Source organism: Mus caroli, unplaced genomic scaffold (genome assembly GCF_978045245.1).
Source record: "Mus caroli unplaced genomic scaffold, Mus_caroli_1 scaffold_4, whole genome shotgun sequence".
Taxonomy (NCBI): Eukaryota; Metazoa; Chordata; class Mammalia; order Rodentia; family Muridae; genus Mus; species Mus caroli.
Genome location: NW_028227259.1, coordinates 89,331,309 through 89,345,861, shown reverse-complemented (window position 1 = coordinate 89,345,861; position 14,553 = coordinate 89,331,309). Strand labels below are relative to the sequence as shown.

Genomic DNA, 14,553 nt, shown 5'->3' with positions numbered 1-14,553 from the left:
ACAGTTTCTCACTCACAGGATGTACCTTAGGGCAAAATGATGCCATTTAGCTGAGACTAGCCTGATGGTCTTTCTCTCAGCTATACAAGGCCCTTTTCAAACTGTGTTTCATCTGTTTCCTAGAAGATTTAGTTTTCTTTTAATACTTTAACTGTGTGGCTCAAGCATTTGTACAGTGTAACAAACCCAAACTCAAGGAGATCTGGCAGTTCTTTACTGTATGGGCCTGAGTGCAAGAGGCATAGTTATTTTTATATCTGAAATATGTAAATTCTCGCCTTACCTGAAACGTGAATAGAAAGAGTGTTTCAGATACACTTACCACTGATCAAATCTGATGCGACTGAGACATGATCCATGTTAGGCTTGCAGCTTCTTGTCCTCTGAGGTATCCCGTCAAACACTCCTGTCAACACAGCGTCCCCAGTTTAAGAGGCACAGTCTGGAAATGTCTCCCTACTTAAAGCTTTGACTTTCTTCTTTGGTTTTGAAGACCCCATTTTCTTTGAGGGCTTTGGGCTGAATTTAGTACTCTTGTTTTTCTGCTCTGGACATCATCTGATAGCACGTTTCACTGCAAGATTGATTTTCACTTTCCTCACCCAATAGACACTTGACCTAGTCAACCTTAGTACGGTGCCTAGCTAGAGGACCACAGACCCTGCAGGGTTTGCATGAGATCTGCTCCCCTTAGTCTTGGACATTTGAATACTTGATCCCAAGTTGATGGTTCTGTTTGGGAGGTTTAGGAGGTGTGATCTTATTGGAGGGAGGATGTCACTGGAGGTGGGATTTGAGAATTTAAAGACTGGCACCATTTCAAATGGACTCTTTCTCCTTCCTGTTTGTAGTTTAAGATGTGAGTTCTCAACTGTTCCTGCTGCCATAGCTGTGGCTTCCTGCCACCAGAGACCCTTGCCTTCCTGTAACCATAAGTGCAAATAAACTCTTCCTTCTAGAAGTTGCCCGGCTATGATGTTTTATCATAGCAACACAACAGTAACTAGTAAAGACCCAGAACCTCCAAGGGTCAATACATTATTCATTTAAGAAATCATTACTGCGTGGTGACTACGGTTTTGAGATTAAGAAAATCATTAGGGTTACTGTGGCTAGAAGGGACAGAAGCCATGACTTTAAGGAGAGACAATGTTACAAAGGACAGTGTAAAAATCTAAAATTGACTGATAAGTACTAAATTGTGTAAAGTCCTATTGAATATGAAACATAAAATGGATTCCCCTTTGTGGATTTATAGAACTCTCTCATGAGTATGGTACTCTCACAATACAGGACAAGGGGTGAGTGACAACTCTCCAGTCCATAGGAAAAACAAACATTTTCTCTTATTCAGTTATAAAATATGATTTGCCTTAAACAAAATGATTTCTAAGGTTGGGAGCTTCTTACACTACAGAGTCTGATAACATGAATTTATGGATTAGAAAATAACTACACTCCCTTCACAGAGCTGTGGTGTTCTGTCAGATAGGGACAGCCTCTACTTCTGTCCATGTCTTAGCCTTTTGATTATGCAAGCAAATGGAAAATCCTTATTGCCTTCCTGCAGCATAAAAAAATGAGCTCTTCTTCTTCTTAACCTCAGAACCCAGTACAGTACTTAAACACATTGGACGTTAAATGGTTATGAATTAAGTGGCTTAAATTTCAATTTATTTTCTGATTTAATTGATTGTTTTGATGACTCTATTATTAAGAGACCACTGTGGCACCAGTATTCAGAAGGACTTTTATTCCTGTTCTGATTATCAATAGGAGAATGAGGTGGCAACGGCATTTGGCTTGAGAGGTAAGATGTGAGGTGGGGACTCATTGCATAATTCAGAAAGAGACACACCTAACCATGAGGAACTCCTCTGAGGTGGTGATAGAGGAAGCACAGCTAATCAGGCTGACTAATGGAGAATAATGGGATGTCAAATGAAAAAAGGTCTACATATGTTCCCATATGGTAGCTACTCCTGTTTATGATGTGTAGCTCTACATTTCAAGTTATTTCATCACAAAGGCCCTGGACACTAGTCTAGGTTTCTCCTTTCTAACTTCAAGTACATTTCAAGCATTAAAAATGCTAAAAAATATGATTCCTTACATAAGACATCAACCTTTAGTCAATTGGCATGTGTCAGAATAAGGGTATCAATCAGTAGAAGAGTATTTGCTTAGTAGCATGAGACCACTGGTTCATGCCTCAGAACTGCAGGGGAAAAAAAGACATATCTTGATCAGCCAAGCAATGTTGGGTATGGGTTCCTGGTAGAAGCCATGTGGGAAAGGCTGTGACAAGCAAGTGAGCTTCCTGGAGATGGCCCACCGTTGTGCATGGATGCAATGGATGCAATATGAAGAGCCATGGACCCCAGGAACTTCATCCCAGGATTGCTTCTTGCTACTGATATGCTTTTCCACTCTTGCCATTGCTTTATTCCTCATTGTTTGGACATGATGTGATTGGGCAAAGAAAGACCCTTTCTGCCTATACTCTGTTATGATTAGTTCCTGGATATTAGCTCGCTCTATTGACAAATTTCCTGCAGAAAACACAGAAGATGAACTTTCATGCATTAATGCTGTTTAGATGAATTAATGATTTTATAGAATTCCTGATTCGATTCAAATAATTCTAGGAAGTTAGAATAACTGATTAAAAAGTTTAAGGAGATAGTTAAAATTGTTTTGCAGGAAAGATGATGTATGCCGATCCTCTAATAAAGTTAGAGTCAAGAATAGAATGTTCCCCCTCCTCATAGACAAGCAAATAAATGCTTCATGAGAAGGAATTCAATGAGCTTTCATATGTTACAAGGACACACTTTGCACTAGGAAGAAAAATAGGTCTGGAACAAATTAATGATCAAAGAAAACATTCATTCTAGGTCAGGACCAAGGATAAGGCAACAGGTGTGCCCCATGATAAAGGAAGGCCATGAACACACAAAACTGTTGCTTTAAACTTATAATGAGATTATAGAATGAAATACACATAAAATGATTACTTTGAACTTATAATCAACAATCCTGATGTACCTTTCTTGTATGACATTTTATTTGTGAGGTAATTTTTTTTTTAAAGAACTATTTATTTTATTTACATGAATACACAGTAACTCTCTTCAGACTCACTTGTTGCCAAGATTTCCGTGGGACCCCTTTGGCCAACACCTCACTCAGATGTAACCCAAACCCAGTACTGGAAGCTTCGTTTGGTGACAAGAGATGGTCAGTTGGGGCTCTGTCTCCTCTCCTTTGTGTGTGTGTGTGTTATTTTATTTAGATCACCTTCATATATGTATATACTTTAGGAAGCTTCTACTATATGAGGTTTCCATACTTCCCTTTAAATTTTAGCTGTCTGTCCTTGTATTATCTCCCTTGTCTCTCTGCCCCAACTTGATCCTTTTGTTTCAGCTCCCCCACAATCCATCCATAACTGTCTATTCTATTTACCTTTTCTAACAAGATTTGTCATCTCTTATTGCTTACTCCATACCTAATATCTGAGCTTCTATAGATTATAGTTTGGTTATCTTGACTTAACAACTAATATCTTCATATAAATGAGTATATATCATACTTGTCTTTCTAGGTCTAGGTTACCTCAGTTAGGCTAATTTTTTTTCTAGTTCGATCCATTTCCTTGTAAATAGCACCTGAGACTAGGTAGTCCAGGGACCTAGGGTAAAACCAAGTACTACTGATCTTCTACAGGAACAGATCAATAAAAGGACTCCCATTGACATTCTGCTGTACTCATAGATCAGTGCCCTGCTCAGCCATCATCAGAGATGATTCCTCCTGCAGTAGTTACAAACAAATATATACGCCCATAGCCAGAAAATATGCAGAGAATGAGAGACCTTAGATCTCAGAACCCTTAGCCATAAATGGGACGTCTCCATAAGATCCCTCCCTACAGGGGTAAAGGAACGCTGCAGAAGAGGAGACTCAAAGAGTGTAAGAGAAAAAGGGATGGAGGATATCAAGGAAACCGAGCCATCTAAACTCTACAGGATCGGCGTATATATGAACTCACAGAATTGAGGCAGAGTGCATAATGGGGTCCCAGAGATGAAAGAAGTGGGCACACGTTCTATTGTAGATAGTGTTACTATCTCTGTTATAAAACACCATTGTCAAAAGCAGTTTGAGGAGGAAAGGGTTTATTTGGCTTATGCTTCCATATCACTGTTTAATCACTAAAGGAAGTCAGTACAGGAACTCAAATAGGGCAGGAACCTGGAAGCAGGAGCTGTCAAAAAGTCCGTGAAGGAGTGGTGCTTACTGGCTTGCTTCCCATGGCTTGCTTAACCTGCTTTCTTCTAGAACCCAGGACCGTCTCTGTGTCTTTATCTATCTCTTGTGCCTTTTTTGACCTCTTTTCTTTCCTGTTTGTTCATTTTGCTCTATTCCAATGTGCTTATTTTATCTTAGTATACTATGTTTTATCTTATTATTATCCCTTTGAACCATTTTGGTTTTGTAATGAGGGACAGAAAAGAATTTGATCCAAATGGGAGGGGAGGTGCTGAGGAACTGGGAGGAGGTAGAGGGAAGGAAAACCATAATCAGGATCTATTATATGCAAACCAATCTAATTTCAACACAAGAAAATAAAAAAGACATCCCCTCATCATCATAGTCATCATCGTCGTCATCGTCATCTTCCAATTTATGCTACAATATAGGTGTGGACACATCTGTTGGAGTGTGGTCAGTGTACAAGGACCCATCCATTTACAGAAATATTATTCTTTCTCTCCCAGAAGCCTTCTCATGTTCACTGGTGTTGATTAGGGGTGGAGAAATTAATAAAAGAAAAATAACTTTCAAAGGTAACAAGATTTTGTGTAAACTTTTTAAAAAGATTTATTTATTTTATTTTTTAATTTTATTTATTTATTTTATAAATACACTGTGGCTATCTTCAGACACATCAGAAGAGGGCAATGGATCCCATTACAGATAGTTATGAGCCTTGTGGTTGTTGGGAATTGAACTCAGGACCTCTGGGAAAGCAGTCAGTGCTCTTAACCACTGAGACATCTCTCCACTCTGATTTTTGTGTAAATTTTAGGCAAATAAAATTTAAAAATAAAGCAAAGATTTTGTAGCATTGAATCTTGAATAGTTAATGCATTCCAATTTAGATAATAATTTATATATATTTGTCTTCTGGTTAGTTATTTACAATCAACACCTTGTGGCCCTACATTTTTACTGAAGAAGATCTCTTGCCTTAGGTACATATTAATGTTCTTAAATGTTAATTATTTTTAATGCCTGTGCTTAGAACTTACTGTATAATATATTCTATCTTAATAAACCCTGCCGTTTATTTTTACCTAATAAATCTAAATTTGGCTCATAAAAGTGATGTTCTTATTTTTTAAATTAAAAGTACTTTAAAACCGGATGTCAGGGCAGGCAGTGGTGGCTCCCGCCTTTAATCCCAGCACTTGGGAAACAGAGACAAGCAGATTTCTGAATTCCAGGCCAGTCTGGTCTATAGAGTGAGTTTCAGGACAGTCAGGGATATACAGAGAAACCCTGTCTTGAAAAGCCAACCAACCAACCAACCAACCAAACAAACAAACAATCAAAAACCCTGGACTGAGGACTCATGGCTCCAGCTGCATATGTACCAGAGGATGGCCTTATCTGGCATCAGTAAGAGGGGAGGCCCTTGGTCCTGTGAAGGCTTGATGGCCTACCATAGGGGAATGCTAGGGTAGTGAGGTGGGAGTGGGAACACCTTCATAGATGCAGGGGGAGGAGGTGGGATTGGGAGTTTGCAGAGGGGCAACCGGGAAGGGGGATAACATTTGAAATGTAAATAAATAAAATAACCAATCAAAAATTAAAGAGAGCTGGGTGGTGGTGGCGCATGCCTTTAATCCCAGCACTTGGGAGGCAGAAGCAGGCAGATTTCTGAGTTCGAGGCCAGCCTGGTCTACAAAGTGAGTTCCAGGACAGCCAGGACTATACAGAGAAACCCTGTCTCAAAAAAACCAAAAATAAATAAATAAATAAATAAATAAATAGAAAAAACTGGAAAGCCATTGATTTGGAAGTTATATATGCTGTATTAGAATACAGTTGTCAATAGCATATGCTACACACTAAAATTTGGCCATAATCATAACTAGTTCACAAGTCATTGTATGACCTAGTTTAACTCTTATCTCTGATTTGTTGCTGTTGTTGTTTAAGATTTATTTCATGTGAGTACACTGTTGCTGTCTTCAAACTCACCAGAAGAGGGTATCATATCCCATTATAAATGGCTGTGAGCCACCATGTGGATGGATGCTGGGGATTGAACTCAGGACCTCTGGTAGAGCAGTCAGTGCTCTTAACTGCTGAGCTATATCTCTAGCTCCCTTATCTCTTTTCTTTTTTCAGCAAAGAGACAACAAAATTAATAACACAGAATGTACAATACTGTAGTGAAGATTAGGCCAACAAATTCATGGGAAGTGCTAAAAAGAGGGCAAGACAAGATAAATACTCCACAAGTGTTACTTATGTCCACTTTCCTGAAATGTACTGGGTTTCCATCCAGTTACACAGGGAGTCCTGTAACAGCCCAGGGATAGACTGCATGCAAAGAAACATTCAGAACTAAACCAAGAATTCACAATCGAGGAATCTCGGATGGCTGAGAAGCACCTAAAGAAATGTTCAAAGTCCTTAGTGATCAGAGAAATGCAAATCAAAATGACACTGAGATTCCACTACACCAATCAGGATGGCTAAGATCAAAACCTCAGGTGACAACACATATTGGAGAGGATGTGGAGAAAGAGAAACATTCTTCCATTGCTGGTAGGATTGCAAACTGTACAATCACTCTGGAAATCAATCTGAAGGTGCCTCAGAAAATTAGAAATAGATATACCTAAAGACCCAGATATACCACTCCTGAGAATATACCCAAAGGATGCCCCACAATGCCACAGGGGCACATACATGTTCCACTCTGTTCATAGTGGTCTTATTTGTGATAGCCAGAAGCTGGAAGCAATCTAGATGTCCCACGACAGAAGAATGGATAAAGAAAATGTGGTTCATTTACACAATGGAGTACTACTCAGGTATTAAGAACAAGGGCAACCTGACTTTTGCAGGCAAATGGATGGAACTAGAAAATATCATCCTGAGCGAGGTAACTCAGACCCAAAAGGACATGCATGGTATGTACTTACTAATAAGTGGATATTAGCCTATATATATATATATATATATATATATATATATATATATATATATAGAGAGAGAGAGAGAGAGAGAGAGATTCAACAAATCTTTTTCTTATTGTATGATGCTGAGGACTGAACCCAATAGACATGAATGATGTGATAACAAGGAATATTGTACAGCTTAGGCAAAGATTTTATCACTGAGCTATATCCTTGCCCATAAAACAAGTACTTTCTTTTCTTAGAGCATTCATATAAGGTCTAAATTCTGAGTACATACCTGAGGAAGGGTAAATGCCATTTCTAGTTTGAAGTGACTGCATCCCAATGAAGTAATCTATATGTATTATACTGTATTTATACATATTATATGTTACACATATACACTATATAGTATATAGTATATATACTATAATATTTATACTATATAATATAATACATATGTAAAAAATATTTATATTTATACACAAATAAAAACATAACTATGCATGTATTATATAAATATATTAATCTTATTAATATATAATATATAAATCTAGAAAAGAAAGTAGGCTGTAGGATGGAGAGTAATGGGAGATACAAATGTTTCTCTATTTAGGACAATGTTAACACCTCCAAAAGCCCAATGAAAGTTGAAAGTACTGAGAGAAAGGGCACCTGAAACACTTGACCTACCAGGCATCATAGCTTAGTAATGCACCATGCTGTTGAGAGAAAGTTACTGGTCTTCTCGACTGCCTATCTGACTCAGGGCTGTGCCTCACTGCTGCTGCCTAGGATGTTAAGAGAATATTGTAGCAAACCATGTAAGCCTAGGAAAAGCTACATGTTCACAACTAAGAGCGTAGTTTGTATTTAATACATCCAGCCCTCATATCATCCCAAAATGAAAACAAACAAACAAACAAAAACGAAGGTAAGTCAAATCACTGTAGATACTGAAAAAGGCTATTTTTGTTGAGTGTTCAGGACTCTTTCGAGTGGTTGCTTTTTGAGCATAGACGTGAGTGATGTGATAAAAATGAATACTAAGAAAATCAGAAGAAAATGAATTCTAGAGAGTAAGAAGAGAAGAGTAGAGTCATGACAGTGGCTATAGAATGGGATGCTCCAGATGGGGAATAAGTGGGTACAGGGGCTGACATCAAAGCCACAGTGGATTAATGACTCGAGTAAAGGTGAACACTGTCTGTAGAAAACCACATGTATCATCCAGAAGATCTCCCAGGGCCAGCATCTGTTAGTGATAGATAGATCTGGATTGAACCGGAAAAAGACTTAGGTCATATACCTATACACACATACAAATGAATATGTGAGATATTCACCACTCTTGTCTCCCAACTACAGAGCAAAACTACAGAAGTTAAGTAGTGGAGAGAGGAGGGATAGCTCAAAGTCAGGACTTGTTCTAGTATCCCTATATCACCTTAAGTGACAGATATTTTTCTTCTAGTGTCTTTTTTTTCATTATTCTCTCAATAATGAAACTGTGTAACTTTGTTTTCCATGCTATTCTTGTTTCCAAGGAGTTCAAAGCCAAAGTTGTAGCTCTATCAAGCAAATGTCTTAAACCAGATCTAGAGCACATTTGATTTTCCACTTTTTTCTGCATTTCCTGATGATTTGACTAAGATGTCATTCATTTCAGCGGAGTGTCTCATCCCTGAGGAGCAGACTCAAGCCAGCAGGCTTTGTGGCCTGTGTCTTTACCTGCTAGACGATTTCACCCAGTCTGATTTCTCAATTTTAACACCATCTATACATTTATACATAAAACGAAGGGAATGGATTCACAAATGGCGACATCTTTGCTTATCCAGATATCTCATTCACTCACTAGTTTAACAATATTGGTCAACCTGTAACATACATCCCAATAAACTGCCCAGCAGGAAACATTGCTTTACTATTAGAGTGCTAAAGCTGGGCGTGGTGACGCACGCCTTTAATCCCAGCACTCGGGAGGCAGAGGCAGGCGGATTTCTGAGTTCGAGGCCAGCCTGGTCTACAAAGTGAGTGCCAGGACAGCCAGGGCTATACAGAGAAACCCTGTCTCAAAAAACCAAAAAAAAAAAAAAAAAAAAACCTATTAGAGTGCTATAACTTCAGGATAATTTTAATGGCTTCCAGAAATTAATCAGATTATCATAGGTAATCATAGGTATCACAGCTATCATTAAAATTTAATCATATTATCTAGCATTAAAGAACTTGGTACGACCGAGGGGGTATTTAAGCAGTGATAAATATCACCCCTGACTAGCCACAGTGGCACTATACTTCTGATGCTTGTGGCACCAGTTGGTCATTGCTGTAAAATTGTTATGTGCATAGATGGACAATGTTACGATTTGTTGGCTGATAAAAATTCCTGTGGTCAAGTTGGTAACTTTACTTGTTATGTAATGCAATATGTTTACCATGGGCTTGCAGTAGACTCACCTGCACAGATAGTCTCTTGAGTCCTGATTTCACTGTTGCCTAGATTGTGTCAATCATAACTGATTCACGCCCAGGGTAAAAGGTTATGCTCGCACAACATTTGCGGCATTCCAAGGCTTAGAATGTAAGGGGAGAATGATTTCCCAGTAAAATGACAAAGAAAAAAGTATTGAATGAAAAACAAAATTCTGGAATGGAGAGATGGCTTAGCAGTTAAGAGCACTGACTGCTCTTCTGGGGTCCTAAGTTAAATTCCCAGCAACACATGGTGGCTCACAGCCATCTTTAATGGGACCAGATGTCCTCTTCTAATATGTCTGAAGAGAGTGATAGTATATTCACATACATAAGATAGATAAATAAATAAATAAATCTTTTAAAAAAAGAAAAACAAAATTATGCTCTAAGTAATTTTTTTTTTTTTTTTTGGTTTCTGTTGGAGATCAATTTGAAACGATTAACATAGCTTTTATATCCTACAACTCTAAGAGTAACTATAGAAATGGCTAAATTCATGAATTTTCCACTCAGTGGAGCCTTAGACTATAGCATTTTAATTTTCCCCCCTTTCCTGTCATTTTCAAGTTCTACTAAGCTGTGAACTATATCACACAATTTGATGTGCTATAGTGTTCTGGTTTTGGTATGTGTGAGCAAGGTGTTTGCTTATAGAAGCCAAAGGTTAACACCAAGTATCTTCTTTCTCTATTGCTCTCTATGTTATTTTTTTCAGGCAGGGTATTTCAATAAACCTGGAACTCATCAATTTACTAGACTGGCCAGCTACCAAGCACCAGAGGTCTTTCTGTCTCTGTTACACCCTCCCACTCTACAGTGCTGGGGTTACATGTATATGACACTACTCAGTTTTTATTGTGGTTGTTAGAGATCAGAATTCACTCAGGCCATGCTGGGGCTTTTGGGTGACCTGAATACAGGGCAAACATATTGCGATTATCTTTCAATATCTTTAAACAGACATGTATTTAAGTCTGTTTACCTGCCAATAATGCTTGATTTTGTTGAGGCCTGTTCTCATAGTGTTTACACAAAGTTGAAGAATGTCCACTCATCTTCCGCATCTTTATTTCTATGTTTATGTGTAGCCATGGATGCAAAACCATTTTTTATAAGTTAAGACTTATAAATAATTTATTTAAATTTGAAATGTAGTTTTGGTGAAAGAATAGAAGTCATGAGGTTTTGTTAGTCGAACCCGGCTCTGGGAGTGCATATGTGTATTAGTTTTAGTATGGTTAAAAGGCCTTGTTTTCTCTGTATCCTCCATTCCTGCTGTCTCTTACCCTTGTCCTACCTCCTCTTCTGCAGAGTTCCCTGAACTCAAATGGGAGGGATTTGAAAAGGAGTACATCTCTGAAGACCCAAGGACAGTCTGCCCAGCTTAGAGGTCTTTACAGTACTTCTCGAGGAACTCCAACCCCACTCCTCATCACAGCTCTCTACTTCTGCCCTTGTTTAACAGCCCTGGGATAAGTAGTTATGCAGTACAGTTAAGCAGGGTTCTTTCCTTTCCATACGCAGTTTTAAGAGTCTATGTGTGCTACAACAGATTCTTTTCTGTTAAAATTTTATGACTGAGTAGAGAGACAATAGACAAAAATTCCTTGTATTCATATTTAAATTATTTGGGGGGAGAAGGGAAATTCTGCTACAGTACATGGCATGATAGAGTTATAAAACCATGAGAGCACAGAGGTGAATAACTAATCTGCTTTATGTGGGGATGAAAGAAAGCAGCTTTCAGACGATGTCTCAAACAAGCATACAGAGCTTTACACTCCATTCACAAGAACACATTCACAAATTTCTGAAATAAACGAAAGGGTGAGTTAGGCGATATGCTGTATTCTAATAAAATGAAAGAAACAGACTGACTTAATTGGGGATTAGTATTTGTGAATGGCTTGACTTTTCTAGAGCAACAATGACACATAGTTTTATGATGTTAATGGTTTTCCAATCTCTGATGCTTTTCCAACACTGGCTTATAGTTAATTCCAAGGGGAAACTTTCATTTATATGCTTGACTGAGTAGAAAATGTGTCAGCCTAGTTTAAAAAAATATAGTGGTGTTAGTCCGTGTTGGGCGGTTCATTTAGCTCAATTAAACCACAGTTTCTTCACTGGAAGAACCAGGAGGCTGAGAGGCATAACTCTTAGTTTTGCTTTTTTATGGATTTAAATACCTGAACATCCAAAAATTTCATCCTGTTAATACTTTAAAAGTAGCTCCAGATGATAGCTTTTGAGTCCTTACTCCTAGAAAGTGCTTATAAATTATTCTTGTTGTTGCTTCCTATAAAAAGCGTCTCAGTCACACTAGTCACACAAACAGTCTCTACACTCGCCAAGGCTTGTCAGACTGGTTCTGTATGGATCATCAGTGACTTCTTTCTTCACCTCACTTTAGCTTACAAAGCCACAGGTGAGCTGATGAACACACTCAGTCACAGACCAGTCACCACTGGACTCGTAGCTTGCTGGTCAGCAATGTATCGGTGAGTTCCTGTCTCCTTTCTGCCTAGTAACTTGTGGTCTACAGTGGTCTAAGGCACTCAAGGATCTATATCTGACTGTTTTTAATATGGAGGATCACTTTTGGGGGTTTTATAGGACATTCTGTCAAGCAGGTTCTTGTGCTATTCATAGGAGTGTTTTGCCTCTTGCTGTCTGTTCGAGCTCAGAAGAGCTTTCCAAAATGTAAAGGAGACAGTAATGTACTTGCTTGTTTTGGGAAGAATACAATGTTTTATCTAGCTTAGGCTTTATTGATTCTATAGAGAAATACATTTATTTCACAAAGTATACGCAAGAAATGTAAATGGGCGATCATGTGGGTTAAAATTGCTTACTAAAGTAAGTAGTCTAAAATTAGAAAGTATAAAATATTTTGGAAGCATAAGAAGCCATTTAAGATGACTGTTTTCAATAGCTAAATTGCTAAAATTAGATTTTAGAAATAAGTCCAATTGTGGAAGTATAATAGTTGAAGGGTGAAGCATTCACCTGGCCGGTGAGAGATTCTGCATTCAATCCTCAGCATCACACACACACATCAAGCACCAGTGTACCTGACTACACTAAACTTCGCTGTTGTTTTCTTTCAATGTTAGAACCTAAATAGTAACATTTTAATCTCCTAATATGGAATCAAAATGATCCTCTTTAGTTTTTGTATTAAAATTTGTTTTCTCAGATATATTGGCAAACCCCTTCTGATTTATACTTTGAGGCATAAGAATCTTTCATTTATACTGTGAGAAGAAAATATAGAAATTTCAGTGGAATCTGTGCCATTGCTATGTAAAGAAAACACCCAATTTTCTCACTGGTAGTTCTACATGTATTTTAGGAGAAGTTGAGTATTCCTCTAGTCTCACAAAGTGGGCACTAAGAGCTACAGATCTTACAAATATAGTGATGTCTGCCTTTTACAAACATTTCTTTATAATCCATGATTTTTTTTTGTATCTTTTCTTCTTCCTCTCTTTTACTTTAAGAATTTAACTACAAAAAATAGTACAGAAGTCTCTATCACATTCGCCATCCTGGCTTCTCAACTCTGGTCTACGTTAGATCTGATTCTGAACTTGATTCTAAACATGTAGAGAAGCTGTGATGAAGGAGACATTACAGATATTTGTCTTTCTAAAATTAATCTTTAAATTTCAAACAGAAAATGTGCTAAGTTTTTTAAAGTCCTAGTTCAGAATGGATGGAGATTAGCTCACAAGTAAACAAACAAAAAATCCCTAGCCAACTAACAATAATAATAATAAATAAAAAACCTTTCTGATCTGAAGAGTGTATGACTGACGGAGCAAACTATGTAGGAATGGAGAGCTAGTGGATGAACGATCAGGGGAATGGGCTGAGGTGGAAAGGGATCCAGCTTACCATACACCTTTGCTGGGTAAGTGTTTTAACACATTGCTCAGAAGAAATAGGAACACACATATGTTGGTAATTTCTGTTTGAAGGCTTTGGCTCATTAATAAGAAAGCATGGAAGAAGATGTTGGAGAGTTGTCTTTATATCCACCTTCATCTTTTGCCAGATTCTGGCAGCCTTCTTCCTGTTCTATCTAAATGAGAATCACTGTTTAAGAAATGTAAGGGTAAGAAAATAATTTGGACTGGGTGAAGTGTTTTCCTTTTACCCTGCAATTTTCTTTAAATAGTTATGTTATATATCCTTTGAGCATGAAGAGATCAGTGCAAAGATTTTATACACATACACAGAAGAGAATCAAAGAAAAACCTAGCTGAGTAAGGCTGTAGGAAGAGGTGTGGAAGGAAGAGAAGGTATTCCTTAAATATTTTCATTTTCTTAAATATGTTTATCAATAACTGATGAGAATGAGAATTAAAAGTAAATGGATTAAACTTATAGGAATTAATATACTTTTTAGATAGCAGAAGTGAAATGAGTAATCTTCAAATGAAACAAAAAATACAACTTTAATTATGAAATTATCAAAGAGTGGCTCATGTGATTCTGATTAGAATCAATTAGCACTTACTAACAATACAGCTATTTAGCCCCATGACATAAATCTTAATTAATCTAAATAATATAATAATAATAAATCTAAATTATTGAAATTACATACAAAAATACAACTTTAATTATAAAATTATCAAAGAGTGGCTCATGTAACTCCGATTAGAATCAATTAGCATTTACTAACAATATAGCTATTTAGCCTCATGCCATAAATCTTAATACATTTGGGGTTGAGCTACATTTGGCCAAACATTAAACGTCTACCCAAAGGAAATTTTAAGTCCATTTTCTGTCTGAGAAAGAAAGAAAGAAAAAAAAACCCAAAACAACACAGTAGACATAAAAAGGAAAGAACATGTGA

At 37.4% G+C, this 14,553-nt stretch overlaps 2 protein-coding genes across 8 annotated transcripts in view; one reads left to right on the top strand and one right to left on the bottom strand.

The window, feature by feature from the left end:
• The window catches only part of Ythdc1 (YTH N6-methyladenosine RNA binding protein C1), a 130,435-nt gene that overhangs the window by 94,690 nt on the left and 21,192 nt on the right, over positions 1 to 14,553 (bottom strand). For 6 of the 7 annotated variants that reach the window (XM_085836809.1, XM_085836806.1, XM_085836810.1 and 3 more), the window contains exon 2: positions 323 to 406. The exons of the other annotated variant lie outside the window; for it this stretch is intronic. In XM_085836809.1, the coding sequence (XP_085692935.1) occupies positions 323 to 406 (84 nt within the window). The remainder of the gene's footprint in view (positions 1 to 322; positions 407 to 14,553) is intronic. 7 annotated transcript variants of the gene reach the window in all.
• The window catches only part of LOC110295270 (transmembrane protease serine 11E), a 47,571-nt gene continuing 45,137 nt past the window's right edge, over positions 12,120 to 14,553 (top strand). The window contains exon 1 of the mRNA XM_021163757.2: positions 12,120 to 12,184. Coding sequence (XP_021019416.1) covers positions 12,120 to 12,184 — 65 coding nt within the window. The remainder of the gene's footprint in view (positions 12,185 to 14,553) is intronic.